The 27,974-nt window shown below is 41.7% G+C and overlaps 1 protein-coding gene across 3 annotated transcripts in view; it reads right to left on the bottom strand.

Annotated features, from left to right (window-relative positions):
• DGKG (diacylglycerol kinase gamma) overlaps positions 1-27,974 on the bottom strand; it is a 226,518-nt gene that overhangs the window by 133,566 nt on the left and 64,978 nt on the right. For all 3 annotated transcript variants that reach the window (XM_070790495.1, XM_070790500.1, XM_070790489.1), the window contains exons 3-7: positions 26,150-26,226; positions 17,966-18,131; positions 17,374-17,436; positions 5,394-5,564; positions 2,090-2,139 (exon numbers count right to left, since the gene is read on the bottom strand). In XM_070790495.1, coding sequence (XP_070646596.1) covers positions 2,090-2,139; positions 5,394-5,564; positions 17,374-17,436; positions 17,966-18,131; positions 26,150-26,226 — 527 coding nt within the window. The remainder of the gene's footprint in view (positions 1-2,089; positions 2,140-5,393; positions 5,565-17,373; positions 17,437-17,965; positions 18,132-26,149; positions 26,227-27,974) is intronic.

Genomic DNA, 27,974 nt, shown 5'->3' with positions numbered 1-27,974 from the left:
ACGCCATATTTTAAGAATGGCATTGTCAAACTAGAGCTTGACTAGAGTGGATATTTAAATCTGCTTTACCAGAAATACTGTAGAAATTAGGAAATTGGAGCTTGGAGAAGATTTTAGGGAAGATGTGGTCAGATGTTCAAATACTTGAAGGCCTACTGTGTACAACTGTTACTCCGCTGGTCAGCTATAGAGGGCAGAAATAAGCTGAGGGACAGAGGGAGGGGAGAGTTGGAAGGTTGGCCTATTTTGACCTCACCATTGGGTTGGGGGAGGGGAGAGAAGGGCAGAATTGAGTTTTGTACTGAAAATTTCCCTGGTGGCCTAGAGGTGGCTTTGATGCCGGAAAGATGCCCCCTCTAACATCATCCTCAGCAGTGGATTGGCTGTTTTAAGGTAATAGGTGAATTCTCCATTAGTGGGAGTGTTCACAAAGAGGCTGGATATCCAACTGCCAAGGGGTCTTGGTGGGGAGTTGAGAGACAGAACTACTTTGAGACTTGCTTCAGTTCACCAATGGTACCCTCCAAACAGATCCAGAATTTAACCACTTCTCACCACCTGCAATGCTGCTACCCTAAGGCAAGCTACCTTCATTTGTCTTGCTTATTTTTACAGCCTCCCAACTGGAGGCACTGCCTACGTTCCTACAGTCTAGACTCAACACAGCAGCTAGAGAGACTCTGAGGACCTAAGTCAATCATGTCACTCGTCTGCTCAGAAACTGCAATGGTTCTCCACTTCTCGAGAGAAAACCCTTGGAATCACCTGTAAGGCTTGAGAATGCTTTGCAAATGTCTTGTCCCTTCTCATTACTTCTCTGACCTCATCTGTTCACCCCTCCTGCTCCACTCATTCTTGCCTCCTCCTTAATCTGCTGGTATTCCAGGCACCCCTCAAGGACCTGTGCCCTTGTTGCTCCCTCTGCCTGGGAGGTGATTCCCCATGACTCACTCCCTTCAAATCCTTCAAGGATCTGCTCAGATGTCCTTCCCTCAGGGAGTCCTTCCTTAGCTCCTCTTGCTAAAACTGAAGCTCATCCAACACTTCCTTTCCCTTCTTTATCTTCCTCTGGTACACATGTGTATTGAACACATAGTTGACTACACTTTGCAGTGTGTGCGTTTTCGTTAGAATGAAAGCTTTACGAGGACCTGCATCTCTGTCCATTGGCTCACTGATACATCCCCAGGGCTTAGACCAGTGCCTGACGTATATGAGATAATCAATGGGCGTTAAACAAATGTTTAAGAGTCCACGATTCTCCGGTGGTTCCCTTGCATGATCCAACCGACAGCACTGAAATAGGGATCCCATTAGGACCATCTAGGGTTGAGAGGGAACTGGGATGATGCAGTTGGTCTAGTGGAGTGCTTCCCTTTCTTCGTCCCTCTGGGCTGTCTCAGCTCCATGCACTTCAACCTCAGAGCCTTTCTGGGAATGCATCCCATCTCTGACCCTGCCAGTCATGAGAACAGGACCTGTCTGATTCTGTCTGCCCTCTCCACTCTCTGCCTTCTTCCTTTTCTGCCCTTCTTCTCACCCTATGATCCCCACCCTATTCCTGCCTCTTCCTGAGAGAAGGTGGGGGCAAGACTCAGGCTTCCCAGGTTTGGTGGGATGGGATGATGTGCTTGGAGAAGATAGAGTAAGACTCCTAGTGCTAGTGCCTAGGATGTGAGAAGAAGGCAAGGGCGATGGCCAAGCTCACCAGAAGTTACCTGCCTTCCTCCTGTCTTCCTGCCCTGGTCTCGCTGCCTCTCCCCACCTCCTTTCCTCCACTCTTGAACTTCAGTAGGAAACTGAAGGGGGAATTTCTGAACCAACTGGGAAGGTAACTACATTTTACATCTCCCCAATCTGAGATTTTACAATTTGGGCTCCTGGAATGAAAAGGCAAGCTGGCATTCACTCTCCTCTGGCCCGGCTCTTTGGATGTTAGAAGGAGGGGGCTTCTATTCATCTCTGCATCTCATATTGAGACACAGGTATTCTGATGATGGTGGAACTGGAAGTTTTTGAACTCTCCCTTCACCTGCTCCCCTCTCCCCTAGCCTTTCTTGCATCTTGGAGGAATATTTGGAGAGCTTACCGCTTGGTCCAGGAGACCGTTCTCATCCGAATCATAGAGACGAAACATGACTGTAAGAAACACAAAGGTGAGGCTTGAGGAGGTCTTCCAGGCACCACGGATGGGCTGAGACTTTGCTGCCAGTTTTTAGGTCAGTTCTGACCATCACTGGGGCGAAGTCTGTTGCAGCCAACTAACCCACCCTCCAAGGCACAGAGTCTGCTTCCTCACAAAGAGGGTGGGAAGAGAGAGGAGAACCAAGCCATCTGGCTTCTAGGACTGTCTAAGCTCTTGGCTCAGTCTCTTTGACTGATGAGATCTGGATCATGAGTGATTCCCTATGAGCATTCACACCTCTCAGCATCATGGGAACACAACGCAAAGCAGATGCCCTGCTGGTGGTGGGCAGACACTGGAGTGATAGACGGGGCACTGCTTCCACTGCACATAGGAAGGGTGTGAAGTTAGACAGTTTCAGACCATGGCCCTGTCCCACCACCTCTAGCACATCAAAACAGTCACTTGTCTTCTTTAGATTCAATTTCTTCATCTGTAAGATGGAGATTAAAATAGTTTCTTTATCCTAAGTCTTTTTTCAAATGAGGACTAATATGTAAATGATACACCAAAATCTATAGTGCTTGGAATGTAGGAAACACTCAACAGATGTTATTTTTATTTTCTTTCATTAATGAATATTTATATATGGTATTTAATATGTATAATATATCATCTTATGCACCTATCATTATTACTATTTAATTCTCAATAATATTATGAAGTAGTTACTATTATAGAAACTATTGTATTTCTTTTTCTAAAATGTCAACATGTGATTCAGAAACATCCTCTGCCATGTTCTAACTGTAGAGAAGTGATGGAGGATAAGAAAGATTTGGGAATGAATTTTGGGGAAAGGACTAAATGTTCATTTATGAGATTTGGAAACTTGCTGTTTAATTAATCTAAAAGGTAGAGATTCTGTCTGTGGTCTCAGAAGTAAGCAGGGTGGGGAGCAGAGCTGAAAATGTCTTCATTTCCTTCCTATCCTTTGAAATGTTCCCTTGTGCCAGCCTTCTCCATGGAGCCTCCCCTGACCGACCCTTCACTCATGTAACTACTCTGGACCTCTCGGGATGTACCCACAGGGTCACAGCACTCCTGTTAATTTGTTAATCTGCCCTTGTGTTGTCACTTCCTTCTACATGTTTTATGTCTCTGGACCTTGTGTATACAGTGATGTGTCTCTGGTTGGAATTTAAATTATTTAAAAGTAGGGTCATGGGCTTCTGATTCTTTGTGGCTCCTCTGAATGTCCTAGAGACACTCTGGGCCCAGGTGGCACTAATGTGGAGCCCACTTTGGTCTTACTGTGAGGAGTAGAACAAGGAAGTATGAGCAAGCATCCTTTTTTTTAGAAGCATGGCCTTGGGCAAGTCATCTAACTTTTCCATGCTTTCTTATATATAAATGACAAAATTATATATATATATATATATATATATATAAAATGACAAAAATCATGTCACTTTTCTAGGGTTACTGTGAGGTTAATAGTGCATTTAAAGTGTTTAGCAAAAATGAGATGTTCGATGTCGAGTTTTTTTAATTACACTGATAATAGGTGAAATTTCAGCCTATCATTTCCTATACACACACAAACCATTATTTTTTTTTAAAGGTTTAACTTGGTTTCAGTCACTAAAATCTGAGATGATTTGAATTTATTTGTCTTAATTAAAGAAAACTTTAAGGACAAATGACCAAGTTTCTGCAACAAAAAATTTCAGGGAAAAAAAGTAAAGTGTATGGACTTTACTTGGACCTCCAATTCAAATAAACAACATTTGAATTGTTTACCATGATGGGAAAACAATGAATACTGAAAATAATGAAAACGGAATGTTTGAAAATAGTAAGGAATCATTTTCTTTAGATGTGATAACAGTGTTATGATTATATTTAAGGAAAAGTCATATGTCAGAGGTACATACTGAGATATTTACAAATGAAATTATATGATATTTGAAATTGGCTTCAAAATAATCTGGTGCAGGAGAAATGAGTAGGAGGTACACATAAAACACAACTGACCAGAAGCTGGTAATTGCTGAAGGTGGTTGATGGATATAGGGAAGTTCTTTGCATTCTCTACTTTTATCTGTACTTACATTTTTCTATAAGAAAAAGCTTTTAAAATCAGTTTATTTTTATTACCATTACAGGACTCAGTCTGAGAGGCACTCATATGAAAGAGTCTGCCATATCCTCTCTGGTAGTTATGAACAAATACAATGCCCCAAATCCAACTGAATGTGGGAAATAATCTGACATTTCCCTTTTAACATTAGTCAGTACAAACAGAAATCTGGTACATTTGCTTCCAAATTATCACTTAAGACTGGCAATTATTATCAAACCTATGGGGTAGATTTTAAGCTTGGTTAATGAGCAAATGTTTCATTTTGTTTTTGGCAAGGGTTAACCTCTGCCAGACTTCTTGCTAATGTTTATTTCGTTGACTATTCTGATTATTGGCTGGAATTCTAACTTTTGCTATAATGCGTATACTTTTCCCTTAAGTCTCCTAAGATCCTAAGAGAAACCAAAATAATATATATTTTTAAACAAGACCTACCTATAAGCTACTGTAAAGTTTGCCTGTAGGCTCGCAGAGGCCAGCGAGACCATCTCCAAAGTGATTGTCTGCGAGACTGCTCTTTGTGGGCTTTCCTTTCTGCTATTATTCTCCTTCTGAAGACTTGTTTTTAAAACCAAGCTCAACTCCCTTAATTAACTAGCCTTCTTTCTCTAGAGGCCAAAACACTTGGAGTTGGGATGGGTGAAGACATAGAAATAAGCTTTAACAAGGTAGAGGTTGATTAGGTCTCAAGGAAAAAAAAGGCTTCCTCATAGTTCAAGAATTGCTTGGGCATGGAACAGGGGAAGGAAAACAGATGTTGCAAATCTTCCCTTGAAAAATCTTCTAAGGGGAGGCAGCAGCTTTCTGATTAGAGGCTTTCAGGAAATCGTGCCAGCAAAGAAAGGGAGTCTTCACCTCTTTTAAAGACCCCTTCCCTTTCCAGATCTTGATTCTCAATACCAAGGTGTCAAATGCACCCCCGCCCTGTACAACTGGTACTGTGGTCCAGCGTAGATTCTAGGAAATGTTTATGTCACTACTGGTGACAGGGCAGACGACCTCCCTCAAGGAGGCAGTACCCACCCCCAGGATCCCAGATCAACCTCAGTTTAGAAGGATGGAGAGGACACTAGGTCTTCCTCTAGGAAAAAGTCAAAGCCCCTTGACAGGGTATGTACTTACACTCTAGCTTATCCTGAGGTCTCCCTGACTCCAGTAGGGACAGGTAACACACGACATCCTTCAGGTAGACTATGGGGGATTCTGAGCCTGAAGACGGAGCAACAAGGTTCCCCACAGGGGTCGCAGCCGCTTGGTTCTTAGCAGGCACTTGCTTCTCAGTGATCTTTGTTTCTGCATCGTGCAAAATGAAAGCATCCAAGGACACAAGGTTTAGTAAATATGAAACCCTTGTTGCTCCATTCTTTTCATGGAAGAGGCAAGAATTTTATATAAATGTCTTCAAAGGCATGGATGATGCTTTTGATCAAATAAAAAAGGTATGATTAAATCAGAGGTCCTAGAAATCCAGTTTGTAAGCTTCATACTTTTTGAAAGAACTGCATTCTGACCCTTTAAAGAGTCTATAGCCATATAAGAAATTCCCTTATGCTATGTGAATTTTTAGAAAAGATGACAGTGATTTTAGTAATATCAATCAGGTAAATGTCATTTAGCTTAATTTTGGGGGGAATACATCAAAGAGATAATTTTAGCTGGGACTCCAAAAATCCAGACTATTGGTTATGTACCAACATACCCCTTCACAATTTTCTTCTCAAGTGCATTTAAAGATAAATAAAAAAGATAAAAGTTCAAAAGAGAAAACTGGGATCAACAATCAGCTAATTTCCAGAAACTAGGAAGAATTTTCACTTACTGAAAGCCTAATCAGTAGCATAAAGAAAGTGCAGAAAGTGACTTAATATACCACAGGAGTAGAGTAAGTTTTCCCTCTGAAAATTTCCTTCTTTTCATTCTTATAGGTAGGAAAGGCCTTCCCTGGTGGCTCAGATGGTAAAGAATATGTCTGGAATGCAGGAGACCTGGGTTCAATCCCTGGGTTGGGAAGATTCCCTGGAGGAGGAAATAGCAACCCACTCCAATATTCTTGCCTGCAAAGTTCCATAGACAGAGGAGCCTGGGGTCTACAGTCCATGGGGTCACAGAGTCAGACAAGACCAAGTGACTGGATTAGTGCTAATAATAGGAAAACCATTTCTTTGTCCTCTGGTTATTATCAGATTAAGAAATCTGATATTATTAACATTAATACTAACCAGAAAACCAGATACCTATATTTTACTGTGTGAATTATACTTTTTTGAGGCACTTTAAGGGCCATCTCTCTTTCCCCACCCTCTTCACATCCATGATCATAATATTGAATAAGGGGGTACAACTCACAAAAACCACAGGAAACAGTAAAAGGAAGACTGGTACTGGAAAATGCAACCTAAGTGTTGTACTACCAGGTAACAGGGTCTTGAAGGCATAAGCAGAGGGAGTGACAACCTCGATAGTAATGCCTGCTGGGGGAAGCAATGCCACCAGTACGCTATTTAGAGAAGCAAAATGCCAAGCAATGGCAAACAGTTCATCTCAGGCCAACAGAGCTGTGCTACATGAAAGCCTTCCAGGTCCTAGAGGTTAGCTGTGGCTTGAGAAGGGAATTACCCATCACCCAGATGGACAGTGGGTGAGACCAAAGGTCGCTGACATACTTTGTATGGCACAGAGGGCCCTGTGAAGAGACCATGATGGAATCCATGAAACAGAGCTGCAAAACAAGGAAAGGAAGTTTTATCCTGAAATCTCAGAGGACCATATCTCTGGAAATGATTTCTTACTGGGCAGGACACTCAGTAGATTGCAAGAAGGTGCAACCTCTATTAAACAGGAGTAGAAAGCCTCAGGGGTGAGCCAATTGAGATGAAAACACAATAGGATGAAATCAAAACAAGGACAGTGAGATGGAGGAAATTGCTATGAAATTACATATGCATAGAAGTACGAAAATCTCTCTGGAGTTAAAGTTACGGAAAAACTTAAATATATAAGACAAATGTGAAAAATTCCTTGTATCAGGTAGCTCAAGTTACTGTTATATCCTCAAATTATTCATTCAATAAAACACTATTATAGTGACCCACTTGGAATAAGAGGGACCAGTTTTATCCTCCTACTGATGCAACTAAAAAATTGGACAAAAGATACAAAACAATGGTTCATAGGACATTGACTATGGCCAGCACCAAAGAGTGATCCCAAGAGATGGGAAATGATTGAGGTGATCCCTGCAAATGCCACATCTTACTGACTGGAAAGTTTCTAGACTATGGCACAAGGAGGGAAACCCAGGGAGGTCCTGGAAATCTCTGTGAGTTGCAGAGATGGAGCTGGGAGTCTGGGGAGCTCACGGTGTGTGGAATTCACAGAGCAGAGCACTGGAGGGGAGGCAGCTGCACAGAGAGAACTCCAGCTGTCTCTGCAGAAGGTCCTTTTGAGTAACTGGATGAGAGTTCCCTCAATTACTCATCTGAGTAGTGATCAGCACACATGTGTAAGGAAACTACCTGAGGCTGGGGAAGGAATCCAGATGAGAGGGAACAATCCCTGGACTGCACAGAGAACAAGGCATACTGTTTATTTCCAGCAATCAATGTAGAAATCTCCTATAATTAATGAACCATTAAGTAGAGTACTCAGAAGAGTTTTGCCTTGATAACTGGGCAAAATTAGCCCTAGAGAAAATGCCTCCCTGGTCAGATTTGACAAAGCTTTAAAAGCTTGACCCCTAAAGGTCAAACTATTTCCAAGTAAACCGAAGTGTATCCCAAAACAAAGCTCAAGAATATTTATAGGAGCACAAAAATTTCTAGTACCAACACTGCAAAATTTTCAAAGTCTGGCATTCAATAAGATATTGCCATGTATACAAAGCAAGTATGAATAATAATAATGAGAAAAATCTATTGAAATGGATCCAGAATGATATACATGATATAATAGACAAAAACTTTAAAACAGTTATTATAACTACATTCTATATATCCAAGAAGCTGGAGGAAAGATTGAACATGTTAAGTAGAGACATGAAAGATATTTTATGATGTTCACATCAAGTGTCTAGATATGATGTTAAATGAAAAATACAAATATACTGAGCAGTGTTAACAGCAGATATTGCAGAAGGAAAGATTAGTGAATTTGAAGCATTGCAACAGAAACTAGCCAAAAAGACTATATTAAAAAAAAAAAAAGTATCATACCAGTGAGCCGGTGGACAACTTCAAGTAGTCAAATAAACATGTAATTGGAATACTTAAAGAAGAGTCAGGAGCAGAAAAATATTAAAGAAATAATGGTTGATATTTTCCCAGATTTGTTATTTGATAAAAACTAGAGAACCTCAGACACAAGGTGCTCAATGAAACCCAAACATAAGAAATATATATAAAACTACACCAAGGAACACCAAAATCAAATTGATTAAAATCAGTGATAGAAAATCATAAAAGAAACCAGAGAAAAAACATCTGATGTGGAGAGAAGCAAAGATAAGAATGACTGTATTTTTCTTACTGGAAACAAAGCATGCTGGTAGCCAGTGGAACAACATCTTTTAAAAAGCACTAAAAGAAAAAAAACCTGTCAAATTAGAATTCTTGATTCTGCAAAATATCTTTAGGAAAAAAAGGCTAAATAAAGAACTTTTCAAATGTACAAGCTATAGAGAGCTACATTACCAGAAATGGTAAAAGAAATCTTTTTACTAGAATTACAATCTATGGAAACCTGGATTTACACACAAGAATGATGAGCATTAAAACTAGTAAACCATGTAGATAAATATAAAGAATATTTAGATTTAATATAAAAATATAAAAAATATATTTTAATACATAATATAAAAATATAAAGATTTAGTTTATATTTTTTAAAAAGACAGCTTTTAAAATCTTTTAAAAAGATAGCTAACTATGACAATAATGACATGTGTGGTTGACAACATGTTGAAGTAAAAAAGCACAAAGACGTGGAGAAATAGAAGTATATTGTTGTAAATTTCTTATAGTATATGTAAAATAAAATACTACTACTTGAAGGTACACTGGCATAGTTAAAACTAAGATAAAAAAGGATATAAAGTAAAATAATAAAAATTCAATTAATTTAAAGGTATTCAGAAAAAAGAGCAAATGGGAATAAAAGAAGAGATTGGAAAAAAGAAAACAGCAATATAGTAGTTGTAAACCTAATTACATCAATTATCACAATAAATGTAAATGTTCTAAAACTCTAAATGGCAGATATTGTCAGAATGGATTAAAAAATAAGACCCCAAAACATACTTCCTATAAGAAAGTCAATTTAAATATAAAGACACAAATACATTAAAAGAATGAAATAAGATATACTCTGGTAACACGAGTTAACTAAGGTGGTTTTATCAGTTATGAGGAGCCTGGTGGGTTCACTGGGTTACAAAGAGTCGGACACGACTTAGCAACTCACACTTATCAAACAAATTTCAAAACAAAGACTATTACTTGGGATAAAGAAAGTCATTTCATAATAATAAAGAGGTCAAGTCATTAAGACCACATAATACTCCTAAACATTCTACTTCCAGGTCTTTACTCAAAAGGAATGAAAGCTGTCTCTATGAAGACTTGTATATGAATATTCATTTTATTTTTAATAGCCCAAAGCTGGAAATAACCCAAATGTCCATTGATAAATGAATGGATAAACAAATTGTGGAATATCTATGTGTATACTAAAATACTAGTCAGCAATAAAAATACGCTAATTATTGATATACCGAACAACATGGATGAATTTTTAAATTATGCTGAATGAAAGAAGCCAGATGGGAAAAAGTACATACAGTATCAATCTATTCATATAAAATCTAGAAAATGCAATCTAGTCTATAGTGACCACAAGCAGATCAGTGGCTGTATAGAAATGGAAGTGGACATATAAGGAGGGTGGGAAAAAGGGACTATAAAGGAAATTTTTGAGCCTGATGAATAACTTCATTATATTGGTATGTGCTGATTTTATTGATGAATATAGACATAAAACCTTATTAACTGTACATTTTAAATGTGTATAATTCATTTTATGCCAACTGTATCTCAACAAAGCTGTTTTAAAACAAAATTATGTGCAGATAATGTAATACTTTATTACATTGTTGCTGTTGTTAAGTCAGTCGTGTCCAACTCTTTTGCAACCCCATGGACTGAAGCCTGCCCGGCTCCTCTGTTCATGGGATTTCCCAGGCAAGAATACTGGAGTGGGTTGCCATTTCCTTCTCTAGGGGATCTTCCTGACCCAGGGATCAAACCCATGTCTCCTGAGCCTCATGTATTGGCAGGCAGATTCTTTACCACTGAGCCACCTGGGAAGCCCAATACTCTACATGGAGCACACTAAAGGCTTCATGCAAAACCTATAAGAACTAGTACATGAAGGTAAAGTTGCTGCTGCTAAGTCACTTCAGTCCATGTGACCCCACAGACGGCAGCCAACCAGGCTCCCCCGTCCCTGGGATTCTCCAGGCAAGAACACCGGAGTGGGTTGCCATTTCCTTCTCCAACACATGAAAGTGAAAAAATAAAGTGAAGTTGCTCAGCTGTGTCCGACTCCTAGCGACCCCATGGACTGCAGCCCACCAGGCTCTTCTGTCCATGGGATTTTCCAGGCAAGAGTACTGGAGTGGGGTGCCATCGCCTTCTCTGAGTTGGTAAAGTAGCAGGATGTGAAATTAATACACAGAAAAAATTTGTTGCTTTTTTTTTTACACTAAAAATGAAATATCAGAAAGAGAAAAAATTTTTTAAATCCCATTTAAAATTACAATTAAAAACTTAGGAATAAATCTAACAAAGGAGGTAAGAATTATAAAACATTGATAAAGGAAACCAAAGATGATTCAAAGAAATGGAAAGATACCCCATGCTCTTGGATTGGAAGAATTAATATTGTTAAAATCACCACACTACCCCACACAATCTATAGATTTAATGTGATCCTTAACAAATTACCCATGACATTTTCTACAGAACTAGAACAAATAGTAGTGAAACTTAGACGGAATCACAAAAGACCCAGAATTGCCAAAGCAATCCTAAGGAAATAGAGCAAAGCTGGAGGCATAACCCTCCAGGACTTTAGAGGTACAGTAATCTAAACACCATGGTATTGGCACAAGAACAGACATATAGATCAATGGAACAGAACAGAGAGCGCCCAGATAAACCCATATGCTTGAGGACTTCCTGGTGGTTCAGACGGTAAAGCGTCTGCCTACAATAAGGGAGACCCGGGTTCAATCTCTGGGTTGTGAAGATCTCCTGGAGAAGGAAATGGCAACCCACTCCAGTATTCTTGCCTGGAAAACCCCATGGACTGAGGAGCCTGGTAGGCTACAGTCCATGGGGTCTCAAAGAGTCAGACATGACTGAGCAAGTTCACTTCACTTCACTTAACTTGAAGCTAATTAATCTTCAATAAAGAACAGAAGAATATACAGTGGAGAAAAGATAGTCTCTTTAGCAAATGGTGTTGGGAAAGCTGGAGAGCCAGATGTAAATCAATGAAGTTAGAATACACCCTCACACCACATACAAAAGTAAACTCAAAATGGTTTAAAGACCTAAATATAAAATAGGACACCATAAAAACTCTTAGAAGAGAACATAGGCAAAACATTATCTGACATAAATCAGAGCAGTATTTTCTTAGATCATTTTTCCAAGGCAAAAGAAAAAATAAACTTAAAATCAAATAATAATCAACATACAAGTTTTTGCACAGCAAAGGAAACCATCAACAAAATGAAAAGATGATTTACAGAACAGGAGAAAATCATCTGTCAGTGACAGATGATGCAACTAGCAAGAGGTTAATATTTTAAATATTTGACAAATGTGTGTTAGTCACTCAGTCCGTGTCCAAGTTTTTGTGACCCCATGGATTGTAGCCCGCCAGGCTCCTCTGTCCATGGGATTCTCCAGGCACGAATACTGGAGTGGGTTGCCATTTTCTTCTCCAGGGGATCTTCCTGACCCAGGGATTGAACCTGGGTCTCCTGCATTGCAAGCAGATTCTTTACTGTCTGAGCCACCAGAGAAGCCCAAAATATACAAATGGCTCATACAATTTAATATGAAAAGAACCCAATCAAAAATTGGACAGAAGACCTCAATAGATATTTCTCCAAAGAAAACATATAGACGGCCAACAGGCACATGAAATGAAAGCTCAATGTCACTAATTACCAGAGAAATGAAATCAAAGTCACAATGAGGTATCACCTCACACTGGTCAGAAGAGTCATCATTAAAAATTGTACAAATAATAAATGCTGGAGAATATATGGGGAAAAAGGAACCTTCCTACACTGTTGGTGGGAATGGAAATTGCTATAGCCACTATGGAAACCAGTATGGAGGTTCCTTAAAAAACTAAAACTAGAACTACCACATGATACAGCAATCCCACTTCTGGGAAAAGACAAAAACTCTAATTCAAAATGACACACACACCCCAATGTTCACAGCAACACTATTTACAATAGCCAAGATGTGGAAGCAACCTAAGTGTCCATCAACAGATGAATGGATAAAGAGGGTGTGGTTTGTATATAAACAATGGAATATTATCCAGCCATTTAAAAAGAATGAAATAATACTATTTGCAGCAATGTGGGTGGGTCTAGAGAATATCATACTAAGCGAAGTCAGTCAGTCAGAGAAAGAGAAATATTATATGATATCACTCATCTGCGGAATCTAAAAAATAATACAGGGAGTGGGAGGAGGAATAAATAGGAGATGGGATGAAGAGATATACACTACCATACGTAAAACAGGTAAGCGATGATGATTTACTGTATAGTACAGAAAACTATGGGCAAAGAACCCGATGCAGGAGACCTAAGAGACGTGGTTTCCATCCCTAGATTGGGAAGATCCCCTGGAGGAGGGCATGGCAATCCACTCCAGTATTCTTGCTTGAAGAAGCCCACGGACATAGGAGCCTGGTGGGCTACAGTCCATAAGGTTGCAAGGAGTTGGACACGACTGAAGTGTCTTAGCACACATGCATTCACAGGAAACTATATCCAGTATCTTGTAATAACCTATAATGGAAAATAATCTGAAAAAATATACATCTGAATCACTTTATACACCTGAATACACCTGAAACTAACACAGTGTTATAAATCAACCATACTTCAGTTAAAAATGTTAACATTATCCTTTTGCAAAGACATTTTGGTTACCAGAGCTGTGACTGGATCTTGAGCCATTGTTTAAGTCCTCAGTTTGGCCTACTGTTCAGTCCAGCAGTGGAAATGCTGGGGTGCAGAAGGATTGAGTGGCATGCGGTCCCAGTGGTGTCCCACCTGCTCATGCTACCTTACATGAAGTACCCCTAACCCATGGCCATTGAGCACATCCCTCAGGGACTACCCTCTTCCAGAGCACAGAGGTTCCATCCAGATGCCACATCACACTCTCTTCTTAGTGATGGTTCTTGGGCAGAGCTGACTTGTTCCACCTTCTTTCTAAGTCTCTCCATTACTTCATGCCTTCCAGCTGGGCAATGTGGAAAGAATACCAGACTAGAAGCAGAAACCTGGGTTTGTGCTAAATGATGTGTGATCTTGTAAAAGTAGGCTTACTCCCCATACCCAACCTCAGTCTTCTCATCTGTTAAAAGACAGACTTGTATTAAAATTGATGTTTAACAAAAGTTATGAATGACATGAAAAATGTTTTTGAATATAATGCTAAGTGAAAAATCTGGATCCAAAATCATATATATACAATCTAATTCCAGTTATATAAAAAAATTATGTAAAAAAAAGACCCCTACAAGGATAGGGGTGTGTGTGTGTGTGTGTGTGTGTGTGTGTGTGTGTGTGACAGCACTGGAAGATTTAGATGATTTTGTTGTTTCTTTCGTTTTCCCATACTCTTAAAAAAATTTTTTTTTCTTTACAATGTGTTACTTTTAAATTAAAAAATGGAGAGATTTTCCTTAAGACTCCAGTAGACCAAGCTGCTGAACCATCTCAACTGCCTGAGGAACCAAATAAAAACCAGGAGAATGAAGTTTACGCTGTGTATCCCATTCTGTCCTGGGCATTCAGGGAGGGGTGAGATCGGCTTTTCCTGAGCTGACACTCTGACAAGGACAGGCTGCTCGAGGCCGTGAGCTGACCTCTGGACTCGGTGAAAGGCCCTCTCAGCTATGCTTATGGATCCAGCCATGCCCCCACCTGGTTCTAGGAATGAATAATTAAAGTGGGTGGTTGTAGAACTGAGCTTGGAGCTTGATCTGGTAGGTCTACATAGGCCATATCAAATGAGAATTAAGTTTCTTCCTCTGGCTTCTGCTGGGGCACCAGGAAAAGGGTGAAATTTTCAACAGATGGCCTGATCTAAAGTGACTCCAGAACTTGGCTCTTTCTTGTTGGCAGAGGCCCCTCTCTGTGGTGTCCACCTGTCCCTACATTCTTGTTTCTGCTGAACAGGGGCATCTAATTAAGACATTTGTGGAAGGTGGCCCAACAGGAAAATAATTTGCTACTTAAAATCTCAAGTCTCAAAAGATGAAAAAATGTTGTACACTGCCCTGGGCCAGCAGTCAGATAACTGTCCTTTCATGACTGAACCACAGAAGGCTAGTATTCTCTCTGCAGAGGAAAACAGTATCTGACAAATCACTTCTCCAGGAGAAGAACTTCCTCTGGAAGTTACTATGAGAGTCAAAATGATACAAATATAGCAAATAAGCATGGTGGTCAAATAAGCCAGCCAACCTCTGTTATCGTCAGATATCACATAATGACAACCCTCACTAAATTCTTAGAAACTTCAGCCACAGAAACAAAACCCTGTCCAGACAATCTGGAACCTCAGGGAATGAATGTAACTTCTCTCAGGCTCCTCTTAAAGTTCCTGATACTTGGACTAAGAAAATCTCTGGACGAAGAGTCTGGGTAAAGAAGAAGACAGCTTTCTCAGTTGATTTTCTTGCTGAGAGTTTAGAGTCTCAAAGCTTCCAGTTTGACGCTTTTCTTTCTACTACAGAATAGAATGATTTATGTCATAAAATGCTCTATTACACATAAGATTTAAGATTTATTTATGACCTATCCATTCTGACCAGTGGGCTCTGGACCTAGCATGCCTGAGTGAGATGCTGGGCAGAGGAGTGGGTGAGCCTAAACTTTGTAGTCGTGCCCTGCTACTGGCCGTGAAGACCTCGGGGAGGCAGCGAGGCTTTGAATTTTGCTTTCTGAAGCTCTAGGAGAAGCCTGGAATTTGATTAGTTTATGATCCAGAGGCAAGTCTCCTTTCCCAACCATGTTCTGCTTTCCATCTGGAGTGAGTGTTTGATCTCATCAGTCCTTCAGTGACACACTGAAACTTCTATAATCCTCTAGCTGCCCTTTTTGCCATGACCAGAAAAAAAGATCAGACCTACATCCAGCATCGGCTTAAAGAAATTCTCTCATCCTAGGTCCCTGTTACAGTCAGTTCTCATTCTGTGTTATCTTTAATCTATCCTGCCAGGTATGTATGTATTTAGATAGATAGATATCGAGGTAGGTTTGAAAGTATTAGTCACTCAGTTGTGTCTCTGACCCTTTGTGACCCCATGGACTATAGCTAGGTAGGTAGGTAAGTAGAGAGATACATTAAAACTGCATTCTTTATCTGTTGGGCACATCTTAAGAGCTGGAGTTCACCAATGTGTATCAATCTTTTCCAAACAATCATGCAAAGGAAAAGAGGTCTGTCTCCCTTAGTCCAAAAGCAACCTGGGAAGGAGACAGTCCCTGAGGGTCCTTCCATGAAAAGGGGATGCCCAGTGGATACATTTGGAGACTGAGGGTATAGACTGAAAGAGATTCTGACAGACACAATGAATTGAGAATAGGGTGACTTCTGGAGGGTGGCCTGAATGATAATTGCTGAACATTTGCTCTGTTCCAGGCACTATTGTAAGCATCTTATACACATAACTCACTTAACCTCTGTATTAACACTTAGTGTCATCTCATGTTACAGATGGGGAAACTGAGGCCCAGAGACATGATCCAAACATACCCAAGGTCATAGAGATAGATATTGTCAGAGCTTGGCCTCAACCCCAAGAACTCTACCTCTGAAGTCCAGATTCTTAGCCAATAGTCTTATTGTCTGACCCAGCTTGAATTGATTGTACCCAGGAAATTTGTATTATATCTTAGAACAGAGGTCAAGGAGGATTATATTTTCTTTCCTAGGAGCTTCTGCCCTTGGGACCGTGACTGTCAATGGAGGAACGGCCTCCCTTTGATAAATGTGCCAGGGAAGATTCTCCATCAATCATGACCCAAGAGCCGGTGCACAGACAGCCAGGCATGATGACAGTGGCCCCACGAGGAGCACAGCCTTGATCATTGCCTTAGGACCTAAGCAGACTGGTGCCTTTATGTGGAGACAAACCTTAGTCTAGGCATCTCAGGAGAGACCATTGCTTCCTCTCTCGGTGTAGGAAAGAGCAGCAGCTTGGGGTCTGAACAATCCTGGGTTGAATCTCTAGGTCCACAGTCACACAGTGGTATGGAATCTCTTAACGCCTCAGTTCAGTGTGTGAAGTGGCGTGATTACAAAGGCTGAGGTGAAACATGCAATAAAAGTAGGTGCCTGGCAAATGGATCGTCAAAACAATGTTAGCCGGCTTTCTCTTGCTTCTCTCCACTTGTTCAAACACGTGCATGCAAATATTGTTGGAAATCAACCAAGCCTGTTCTCGCCTTCTCACCCTACGCCCTCTTAGCCATTCCATGAGAGAGTCGTCTCCACCTCAGCCCTATAGCCACTTCACACACACTCTCTGGCTCTGTCTCTCTTTCTCTGCTCCCCTTCTCCCAAACCCCTATGCATTCTCCTTCCCCCGCAACCCTTTGGCTAGGCAGATCCATCAGAAGTAAACATCTAATGAGCTGTCGGAAGTCCTGACCTGCCCTTCTGAGTAGATGAGAACTTTTCAAGGGTATACTGTTACATGGAGACAAAATTGCTAGTCAGATTTACCCTTGCCCCCCAGGAATGAGGTTCTGCCCACTCCTCCCCCAAAGACTCACCCATATCAGGGGCACAAGCTTCATCTGCTTTGGCAGCATTATCTGCATTCTGTATGTCGGATTCTGGGGAATAAAAAGAAGATATCATGATCAGCCCCTGTCCTCTAGGTTTTTTGGGAGGTAGGAGACCCCACAAAGTCTGGATCTCTTGGGGTATACCAGTGTCTCTGGTGTCTGCTGGATTCATGCTCACTTATAGGAGTTGGCTGTGTCTTCCCTGCTATAGCCCAAACTCCAGAAAGGCAGTCACCACACCTTCCCCGCGCTAACACCCTCAGGGCACACAAGCTGACTGCGCTCCCCAGGAACTGGCAACTTTTGTGGAAGACCCACCCCCACTGCCATACATTATGTTATGCCTCCTATTCCCCACCCTCTTCTCTGATTCTGAGTGGCAGGCATTATGAGAGATCTGTCAGACAGGACTTCCTGAGAGGGCAGGAGTCCTGATTCCTTGATCCGCATTCCCTCCTCCCCGCCATAGTGAAGTTAGCACGCACAAGGGATCCTCTGGGAATGCAGCCTGAGCCTGTGGCAAGTGGGTCAGAGCTGCAAAATCTCCCTTCTGTCTCGGGGATGCTGGTCCAGGTACCTGCGCCACTGGCCTCGCTGTTGCTGGCTCCCTCCTTTGGGTGCTCAGGGGTCTTCTGTCGGGGCTTCTGGCTGAAGGCCAGGAAGAGGTGTGTGCTCAGTGGCTGAGGAAGGTCCACTTCCAGGTATGCCTTCATGAACAGCTTGAAGACATCATAGCTGATTGGCTGAGAAGGGATAAAGAGGGAAATGTCAGTGGAGAGACATGGAAAGACAGAGAAGTGAGTGGGGAGAGAAGAAGGAGGAATTGGGGAGCTGGCAGCGGAAAGGCAAGTTGGAGGGAGTGGAGTGATTGTTGGGGGCAGGAATGAGAAAGCTCAGCGTGTGAAAGAGAGTGACAGGTACAGGAGCAGGGGTAGGATGTAAGTAAGAGAAAAAACTGGTGGTTACATGTTGGGGCTTGGTAGGACACGAAACCACAGCAGGCTTTGGTAACAAGACTTGTCTAAGTTTAGGCAGAAAAGGGGGCAATGGAGAGTGAGCCCTGGGAATGAGGGCTCTGCTTGAGTCCAGCCCCACATGAGGGTCTTGACTCTAATGAGCAGGGCTAGGTCAGTGCCCTGGAGTCCTAGTTAAGATGAAGACGAGGAGAGAGGGGAGAGGGAAGTGGGGAGGGCAAGACAGGGGCATGGGATTAAGAGGTTCAAACTACTATGTATAAAATAAATAAGCAACAAGGATATATTGTATAGCACAGGGAAACACAACCATTATTCTGTAATAACTTTAAATGGAGCATAACCTATAAAAATATTGAATCACTATGCTGCACACATGACAATAATATAATGTCATAAATCAGATGTACTTCAATTAAAAAAAGATGAAGAAGGATGTAGTTGAAAACACAATGGAAAGCAATTGCTCTTCTGTGGTATGTCAATTTTCCGCTTATACTGTGAGGGATGTGATTCCTTGGGATTCAGGTCCCAGAAAATAAAAAGGGGACAGGCTCCATCTTTCATTACTTTCATAATTGACCTTCTTTGGAGAAACCTCAAGATAACAGGGGAGGGTGTGTGTCTGGCTTAGTTGTTCTCAAAACATGTCCTTGTGAAGGTTTAAGGCTCCAGGAGAGAAGAACAGGATGCCAAGGACAGAAGGTGGAACCAAGAAACATGCCCCAGATGAGCACCTCTCCTTGCTGTATGTTGCCCAGTGCTGCCTGGCTTCTGGTCCCAGGTTGGGAGCACTGCCAGAAAGAGCTGCTGCTCTCAGCAAACACCCGACAACAGCAGTGCGCAGTGAGTCATCACTGGCTTGGGTTTTGATGGCATCAGATTTTTCATCAAATCGGCAGATGCTCCTGGAAATCATCTGAGGAAGTGCTGCTCCAAGATCCGCTGTGCAGGCTTTTGTGAACAATAGAGATAAAAATCCCTTTTTGGGAGGCTACTTGGCTCTCCCTGAAAATGTGAATAGCATTTAACCCCTTGTCTCTTCTGGAAGATCTGAGAGTCTTCCCAGAACCAGGAGCTGGCTGGCACATGCAGCATCAGGTTTGTGATACTAAGTCTTGGTCCTTAAAACAAGCAACACTCTTTGGACCACACTGGAAGGGTGCTTGCAAGGTGGCTTCTCTTTAGCTTCAGGGTGGGCAGTTCAAATATCTCCCTGGCAGAGTGGAGGAAGCCTGATTTGGTTGGACAGAGGATAATGAAGGCTCTTACCAGAGGAAGGATTTCCAAGCAAATGGTGGGCTCACATTTCTGGGATAGCTCTCAGTCTCCATCTCTCTCTCTCTGCCTTTCCTGAATTTTATACTCTTTCTGTCCTGTCTCCACTACCTCAACACTTCAGAATGTCTCTTCCTTGCACATCCTCTGCCATTTTCCTAGTTCACAATGGCAAAATCTTCTCCTACTTTTCAAATGGAACCCACCCAATGTGACCCTGGATTTTACCTTCTCTGCCTCTTATGGCGTATCCCAGCACCTGCTTCTCTACCTGTGAACATGTTCAGATCACTCTTCCAAAGAAATTATTGGTGGCTTGAGCTACTAGCCTGTGCTTCTTCCCTTCCCCTTCACACTTCTCCTCACCTCCTTAACCCATTCAATTTGGATTCCAGTGCATTACCTCCGAATCTCCTCTCTTGAGGGTTACAAATCCAATTATATTTTTTTAGATTTTCTCATCTTTATTATTAATTTATTTTAAAAGGCTTTTTTTTTTTTGCATTGTCCTTCTTTTGCACATTTTAATCAACAAGTACTATTTGACAATATAGCTTTGAGCTCCAAAATGTTCTGTTAACTTTTTTGGGGTTGGCCTCAAATTGAAAACTATCAGCATAAAATATTTCTGGAAAATAGAGTGTACTAAATGATTTAATAAAAATGAAATTCAGTTGAAGTCTTACATAATGCTCTTAAAAAACCAAAACTGGAAGATCTTCAAACAAGACCAATGTAAGATTCAGGAGAACTTGTGACTAATCTAAGGTCCACCACATTTTCCTCCTTGGGTTTTTCTTCAGCAAACTATGTAGGGCTGGACCAGAAGATCTCAAGCTGTAAACTGCTATTAGGTTCTTTCTTAAACTGGCTCCTCTTCCTGACTGTGCTGCTGTGCTGTGCTTAGTTGCTCAGGCCTGTCTGATTCTTTGTGACCCTGTGGACCATAGCCCATCAGGCTCCTCTGTCCATGGGGATTCTCCAGGCAAGAATACTGGTATGGGTTGCTATGCCCTCCTCCAGGGGATCTTCCCAAATCAGGGATTGAACCTAGGTCTCCCACATTGCAGGTAGATTCTTTACCATCTGTGCCACAAGGGAAGGCCTCCTGACTGTGCAGTTTCTGTTAATGCCAATGGCAGCATTATCCTCTCAATATTCCAGGCTCAGCTTTGAACTCCCAGTTGTCTGAGATCAATTCTTGTCTCTTCCCTTCTTTCTGCTGTTCTTTTGCAACTTCTGTCATATCCAGGTCTTTTTTGTATCCATGGCCCATCTGCCACCAACCTGACAAGGAATGTTGAAGGCCCTCACATTCCTGGTTTCAGACTCCGGTTTCATGTATCCCATCTGGGCCACTGCAATGCCCCTCCAAGCCTTCTCTGCCTCCACTTCCATCTGTTAGCCCTCTCATCTTTCCCATCCTTGCCAGGTTGATCTTCCCAAAGCTCAATTCTGATCAGATTGCTTCCCAACTCAAAAACTTTCCTCAGCTTCTAATTACCCATGGGAGAGTTGAGATCACTTGTCTGCAAACTTTTAAAATCATGTGCCCTTCTGTTAAGATTTTCAAACATACACTCCCATTTATCTTCACTTACACATTGTATACATGTTACTGTGCTCCTCTACTATACATTATAAAAGACAAAGAAATTAGAAAAAAATTGATGTAAATAGAAGATCTAATATGCAGAATTGCTGCAGTCCAGTGGATCATCCTGTTCACTCCTTGAGTACTTTGGGATTCAAAGCTCTACTATAATCCCACTCCAACCTAGGTTTGTAGCCACTCCAAGCTCAGAGACCATTCTGGTCTTTTCTCCTCTGATTCTCTACGTGTACCTCTACACACTGATCTCTGTGTTCTTTCCTGGCCAGGCTTTCATGTACTTACATGAACTACTTTCTTGGCCCAACTCAGATGCCACCTCTTCCAGAAAGCCTAGTATGATCTCTTGTGCCTGAATTGCTCTACTTTTCCACCTTGGTTCCTGACTTGCGACGCTCACATTGCTACCCTATAGTTGTTCATGACACACACGCTAAAAGGTAGGGATTTGTCTTATACCATCTTTGTATCCCCCACACCACCTATCATGGTATTTCCTAATAGTATTTTAATGGATGTTGGGTCTCTAGTTGGTATACTTGCTGTCATCAATTACTGTGGGGTCTTTTCAATCAATATATATGTACTGAGTCTCCCAGGTACAAGACAGAGTGCTAGGCACCAATGTGGAACACACTGGTGAATTAGGCATGAGTCCATACTTTTAAGAGACTCAGTGGTAAAGGTACTGAAATAATTCTAATACAGGGTCAACAGTGGTGAGTGCCATAGAAGAAAAACCAACAAACTGTTAGAACTTAGGAAACAGTTATGACTGAGCACATGTTCAATCACTGATGGCCCTGTCCTGGGGAACAAAGTGGTACAAAACAGGCACAGAAACACAGAGCATTCACATCAGAAGAGCTCAGAGTGGACTTGATCGCCTTACATCACCAAGACTCTGGAAGTTAATCTGCCTCAGCCATTTCACAGCAAAGTGAAACCAGAAGCCTCATCTTCCGACTCCTGGTCCAGTGCTCCTGCCATTTTATCTGTCCAGGCCCCGGGGCTGACATCCTGCTCCCTGCCAGTCCCTCTAAGCACCTCAAGTTCAACAGGCAAGGAGATGTGACTAGGGGCCACTTTTAGTGACATCTGGGTTGCAAAAGAATACGTTTTTTTATCAGTACAGACCAGGTTCAGGGTAGCTGCCTGGTTATTGTGTGATGGGTAGGAAGTGGCTGGTACGTTGCTCAAAGCAGATAACCAACCGCTGTGCAGCACACTGGCAATTCTCAGAGCCCTGAGTAATATCTTAGACACTGCCATTGCTCAGACTTTTTTTTCTTTTTCCCCATAAAGTGTGACTTTCATGTGGAAACTAGCTAAGCAATTGTTAATTCTTCTACAGGCTAAAAAGGAAGGAGAACGAGATGAAGAGTCTGTTGATCACTGTCTTGCTTAAGTCTTGAAACAACCATATGAGATGGTACTGTTACTGTCATGCGGTGGATGAAAAAATAATTCTGGAAACATAACTTGCTCAAGCAAGAGGCAGAGCTGTGCTTCGTGCTAAGATGCTACCAGGTCCCCCTATCTTCTTGGCTTCACTGTTTCTGTCTACTTTCTTGAGTCTTCAGTGGCACTCTGTTCTCCAGAGAATCACGTGGTGCCAGCGGGCAAGGGTATGCTTATCATGGCCACATGCAGCCACTCTACAAACTTTCCTTTCTGGCCTCGCTTTCCTAAGCAGCCTGCCCCTTCCAACAGCTAACTCACTGCTCGTTGAGACATTTCAGCAGCAGTAAGCCATCAAGCTCAAGAGAATTCAAACCCTTGTTTCTGAACCCCGTGCTGGCACATTATACCTACTTGAAGCCAGCCACACTGTGAGAGAGAATGAAATCAGAGTGATGGAGCTCCCCTGGGACACAGAAATGCCAGGGTATAAAGAGCGGGGGGTGGGCAGCCTGATGGAGGCGGGGGTGGCAGCAAGCTCATAGCAGCCAAGCTGCTCCCTGCTTCTGTAAGCTCCTGTGGCCTTCACACCCTCTGCAGCCCTGACCAAACTGTGCCCTCCTACTCGTCAGCCTCAGGGCGGACAGGCTGATTCACACCACCCCCCACTGGTCTTTGTTCCTATGTTTTTGGAGGTGGGGGTGGCAACTGGGGGCTGCAAGGTCTTTGCTGCCTCTGGCATCCTTTCTGCATGGTTTGTCCTCAGGGATGTTCTTTGCAATGGTGCGTTTTCAGTCTGGTCCCTGTTCTGGCAATCCTCTTTCTGCTTTACTCTCAGGTGGTTTATGCATTTTATCCAAAGCACCTCTCAGGTGTGCCCCTAGGGTATGGGCTCTGTTGACTCTTTCCTAGGACCCAGCAGAGAAGGAACCGACTCAAGGTCTACTGGAAGGATGACAACATGAATAAATAAGTGGCCAGCCTCCTCCCAAGTTTGTCCTGATGATCAGTAGCTTTTCTGCAATTAGCCCTCATAAAAAGACCCAGGACCAGGGAAGAGGGAGTTGAGTTTAAAACATTCTGGGGAAAGGGAACAGAAGGGGAATAATAATAGGCACTATTTTCAGTGTCCTTAAAGTCTTAGACATTTTTCAGAAATCATCTTATGTAGTCCACTCAACTGTAAACTTCAAGGTCTTTCTTTTTGGTTGTTATTATCTTCAGTTCACAGATGAAGAAATTGAGGCTCAAGCAGGTGAAATATTCAAGGTCACATTGCTGGTTTGTAGCAAAGGTAGGAGTCTAAACTAAGATCCTGTGACTCCAGGGTCATGGCTCTCAAACTTGGCCCTGCCAGTAGGAAGTAATTCTGGAGGGAGGCCAGGAACTGTACTTCCTCATCTTTATGTCTTCTACAGTGTCCAGCACAGTGCCTGGACTCTCAGAAAACTTTACATGAGCTGAATTTGAAAGTAAGAAAAGTCTTGCATACATTTATTCATTCAACAAATGTTTGTTGGGTGCCTGCTATGAGCCAGATACTCTTCTGGGCACTGAGGACATAGCAGTGAACAAAAATATTCCAATGGAAGAGATAGGCAATTAAATAATTAAGTTATATAGTGTGACAGATGGTGAGAAGTACCAAGGAGAAACATAAGGCAGAGTGGGAAGATATGAAACGTAGGGAAAGTAAGGCTTAACATTTTAGATAGAGAATGTGACATCCACTGAGAAGGTGATTTGAGCAAACACTTGCAGGAGGTGAAGGAATGAATGATATGAAAAGCTAGGGGAGGAACACAGCAGGAAGAGGCCGGAGCAAAGGCACAGATATTACAGTTAAAGTGACCTTCACTTGTTTGATGGCATCAAAGAGGCTAATAAGGCTGGGAAAAAATGAGAAGAAGATTAGCAGGAGATGAGGTCTGAGAGTAGGATAGGGGTGCAGATTGTAATGACCTTGATTTTTGACTCTAGTAGCAGATGGGCAGACCAGAAGAGATTGTGGAACAGGGCAGTGATATGATCTGACTTCAGTTTTAACAGACTGCTCAGTATGTGTGTGAAGAATAGATTTTCAAGGTCAAGAGCAAAAACAAGGAGCCCAATGAGGAGACTGCTGACGCAGGTCAGGGTGGTAGCAGAGCATGTAGTGGGATGTGTCTGGAATTTGGGTGTATTTTGAAGGTAGAAGTGATGGAGTTGCTGATAAATTAGCTGAGAGATGTGAGGAAAGCAGAAAAGAGAAAATTCAATGATGACTCCATAGTTTAAGGCTGAATAACTTGAAATGTGGAGCTGTCGTTTACTGAAATGGGAAAGACTGCTGGAAAAACAGGTTTTATAGAGGAAGATGAAAAAGCTCAGTTAGCTTATGTTAAGTTTCATATTCCTATTTGATTTTCAAGTGGAAATGTCAAGTAAAGGGGTAAGAGAAAAATCAGGAGAGTGTAGTGTCCTGAAAACCAAGTGAAAAAAGTAGTGGAGGATTTGACTAATTATGTCCAATGCTGTTGAGTAAAGTGACTTGAGTATAGCCACATGGAGGTTCTTGGCTGTCTCAACTAGTGGTTGGCTACATGCTGATTGAAGAACTTTCAGAAAAGTGGGAAAAAGAGAAATTGGAAGCAATGAGTATAGACACATCTTTTGAACAGCTTATTTGTGATAAAGGATAGGAGAGAGACAAAGTGGTAGATGCAGGGAGAAGTGGAGTCAGAGGAGTTTTTTTTTTTTTTAATATAGGAGAAATAGCAGTATGTTTATTTGTTGATGGGACAGATCTAATATTTAGAGAAAACTGATGGGAAGAGACAGAGTGAGAGCGAGAGAGAAATATGTTGCTGAAGCAAGGCCCGTCAGTGGGCCAAAGAGGATGGGACTGAGTGTACAAGTGAGGGGCTGAGATGAGATCAGAGCATGGAGAGTTGACCCAGTTACAGGAGAAACAGTATAGCTAGGTGGGCACATAAGTTGAGTATCTTGGGGACGAGTTCTTCTGATTGTTTCTATTTTCTCAGTGATGTAGAAAACATTCGATGACTGGGAATTGAGGAGGGGAGGAGGATAAGAGATCTGAGGAGAGAAGAGACGCTGAAAGGGTGAATGGACTTGTGAGGTCGTGAGAGAGTGAAGTTGCTCAGTTGTGTCTGACTCTTTAAGACCCCATGGACTGTAGCCCACCAGGCTCCTCCGTCCATGGGATTTTCCAGGCAAGAGTACTGGAGTGGGTTGCCATTTCCTTCTCCAGGGAATCTTCCTGACCCAGGGACTGAACCCAGGTTTCCTGAATTGTAGGCAGATGCTTTACCATCTGAACCACCAGGATATGGACTTGGGGAACATATAACTCCAGGTAGCATCAATGGCATCAATGAAACTTGGGAGAAAATGTGTTGAGAAGCAAATTCTTCACAGTGAGCTAAACTTTGAACAAATTATGGAAAGGCTAGAATATGGGGTTTTTAAAGGCTTGAAATGAAAATGTTCTTACCTCATGTGGGCCATATTGTTTGAGGCTCCCACCCTCATTAAATTCAGCCAAGACATACTTTATCTTCTTGGAAGAATCTGGAAAGACATAACCCATATGTGAAACATTGGTAAACAGCAAATGGGAGCTAGGCCAAGTCAATCCTTCATGTGTAATGCTGGTTATGATGGAGCAGCCCCTCATTTCCAGAACCACATGGAAGAATGTCACCTTTATCTGCCTTTCTGCCCTCTCAGTTCTTTTTTTTTTTTTCAGTACATTTTCAGTCTTGCTGTATGAACTATCTTTCTAAAACACAAATTTGATTAGATCATGTCTCTGCTCAAAACCTTTAAATGGTTCTTAATTTTCCAGGATAAAGCTTAACTCCCTTTGCCCATATACACGTACTTGGTGATCTGATCCAGCCTACTCCTTATCTCTTACTTTAACCATTCATTCACTCCATTTTCCAGCCATGTCAAATCACATGTCTAGAAATTTCTGAACACACTGTGTACTCTTTCATGGAGTCTCTTTTCTGCATGGCAAACTTCACTCAATTCTCAGTAGCCAGCTGAAATGTTGACTCCCTTGAAAAGCCTTATTTTACTAGTCAGTCAATCACTCCCTCCTCTGGCTCCCACATGACTTGCACATAACTGTGTAACAGCACTTGTCATATAGTGCTATAGTTATTAACTTGCCCATCTTTTGCCTGGTTCTACCTTCAGAGCTGTAAGTCTTTGTATATCATACCAACTGACACATTATTAGTGCTCAGAAGAATAATACATTAGATGATCAAATAAATATCTGAGCAGAAATTTTAAAGCATTTAAAATGTTAATTAAATGGATGGGTGGGCATCAAGCCTGGCAAGGTTCTGTCCTTGGTGCTGAAACAGAGGCAGGCTTCATACGCATGTAGTTTGGAAAAATTCTGCTTTCCACAGGAAGTCATTTAGAAACTACAAGAGAAAATGGTGGCTTTTCTTTTATAAGGGACTTTGGAGTCAAGAAAAGACAATCAATAATTGTTACATCCTGAGTGCATCCTGTGTAGTTACCAGTACTCTAGACATCAAAGAAAACCAGAATTTCTGGGTTCTCCCTCTCACAGTATTGTGAATAAGTAACAGCTTTTCAAGCTCCATTACTGCCGCAATTCAAGCATCTGAACAAAGGGCAATGTCATTAAACGCTGACGTGGGATTCCTTGGCATTTGGGCTCTTTGTATAGAGGGTTATGCTTTCTTAGGCCCATGTAAAGTAGATATGCCTGTGCTGGGCTGTTCTTCATGACTTTGCTGACTTGGATTCAATCAAGCACAAGTTCTAATCATTTCAGGATTGAGACAAATTGAAATGCCACAGGAAAATGCTGCTGTTGCCTAAAAATGGACATTTCTCTCTGAAATTCAAAACAGATGTTGGAAAACTAATAGCTCAGTAAGATCCAGGCAACAGATGCCATCAGTTTGGGCTGCTTCCACTCAATTCAGAAAACACTATGGAGGGTAAGACACTGCTAGGTACTGTTGATGAACTAGTTGGGGACAGGATCTGAATAACTGCGGTAATAATAGTGATGCCTTATTAAAGACCTTTACTACACATTCTCATATACTCTCCCCTACCAACCTGTGCAAACTTGGTAATATTTTCTTCGGTTGACAGATGAAGGAAACTGAAATTTAGAAACGTTAAGTGACCTACCTAAGAGTCAGGGTTTTGACTCAGGTCTAGTCTGGTTCAAAAGTCTATATTACTTTTCCTTAAGCACTATTCACTAGTACTTCCCAAACATTTGCTAACACAAATGTAATTAATACACAAGTGTAATT

The sequence above is a fragment of the Bos indicus genome, chromosome 1 (assembly GCF_029378745.1).
Source record: "Bos indicus isolate NIAB-ARS_2022 breed Sahiwal x Tharparkar chromosome 1, NIAB-ARS_B.indTharparkar_mat_pri_1.0, whole genome shotgun sequence".
In the NCBI taxonomy this organism is placed as follows: domain Eukaryota; kingdom Metazoa; phylum Chordata; class Mammalia; order Artiodactyla; family Bovidae; genus Bos; species Bos indicus.
Note: the sequence above shows the minus strand (reverse complement) of the source record. Positions and strands in the feature narration are given on the sequence as shown.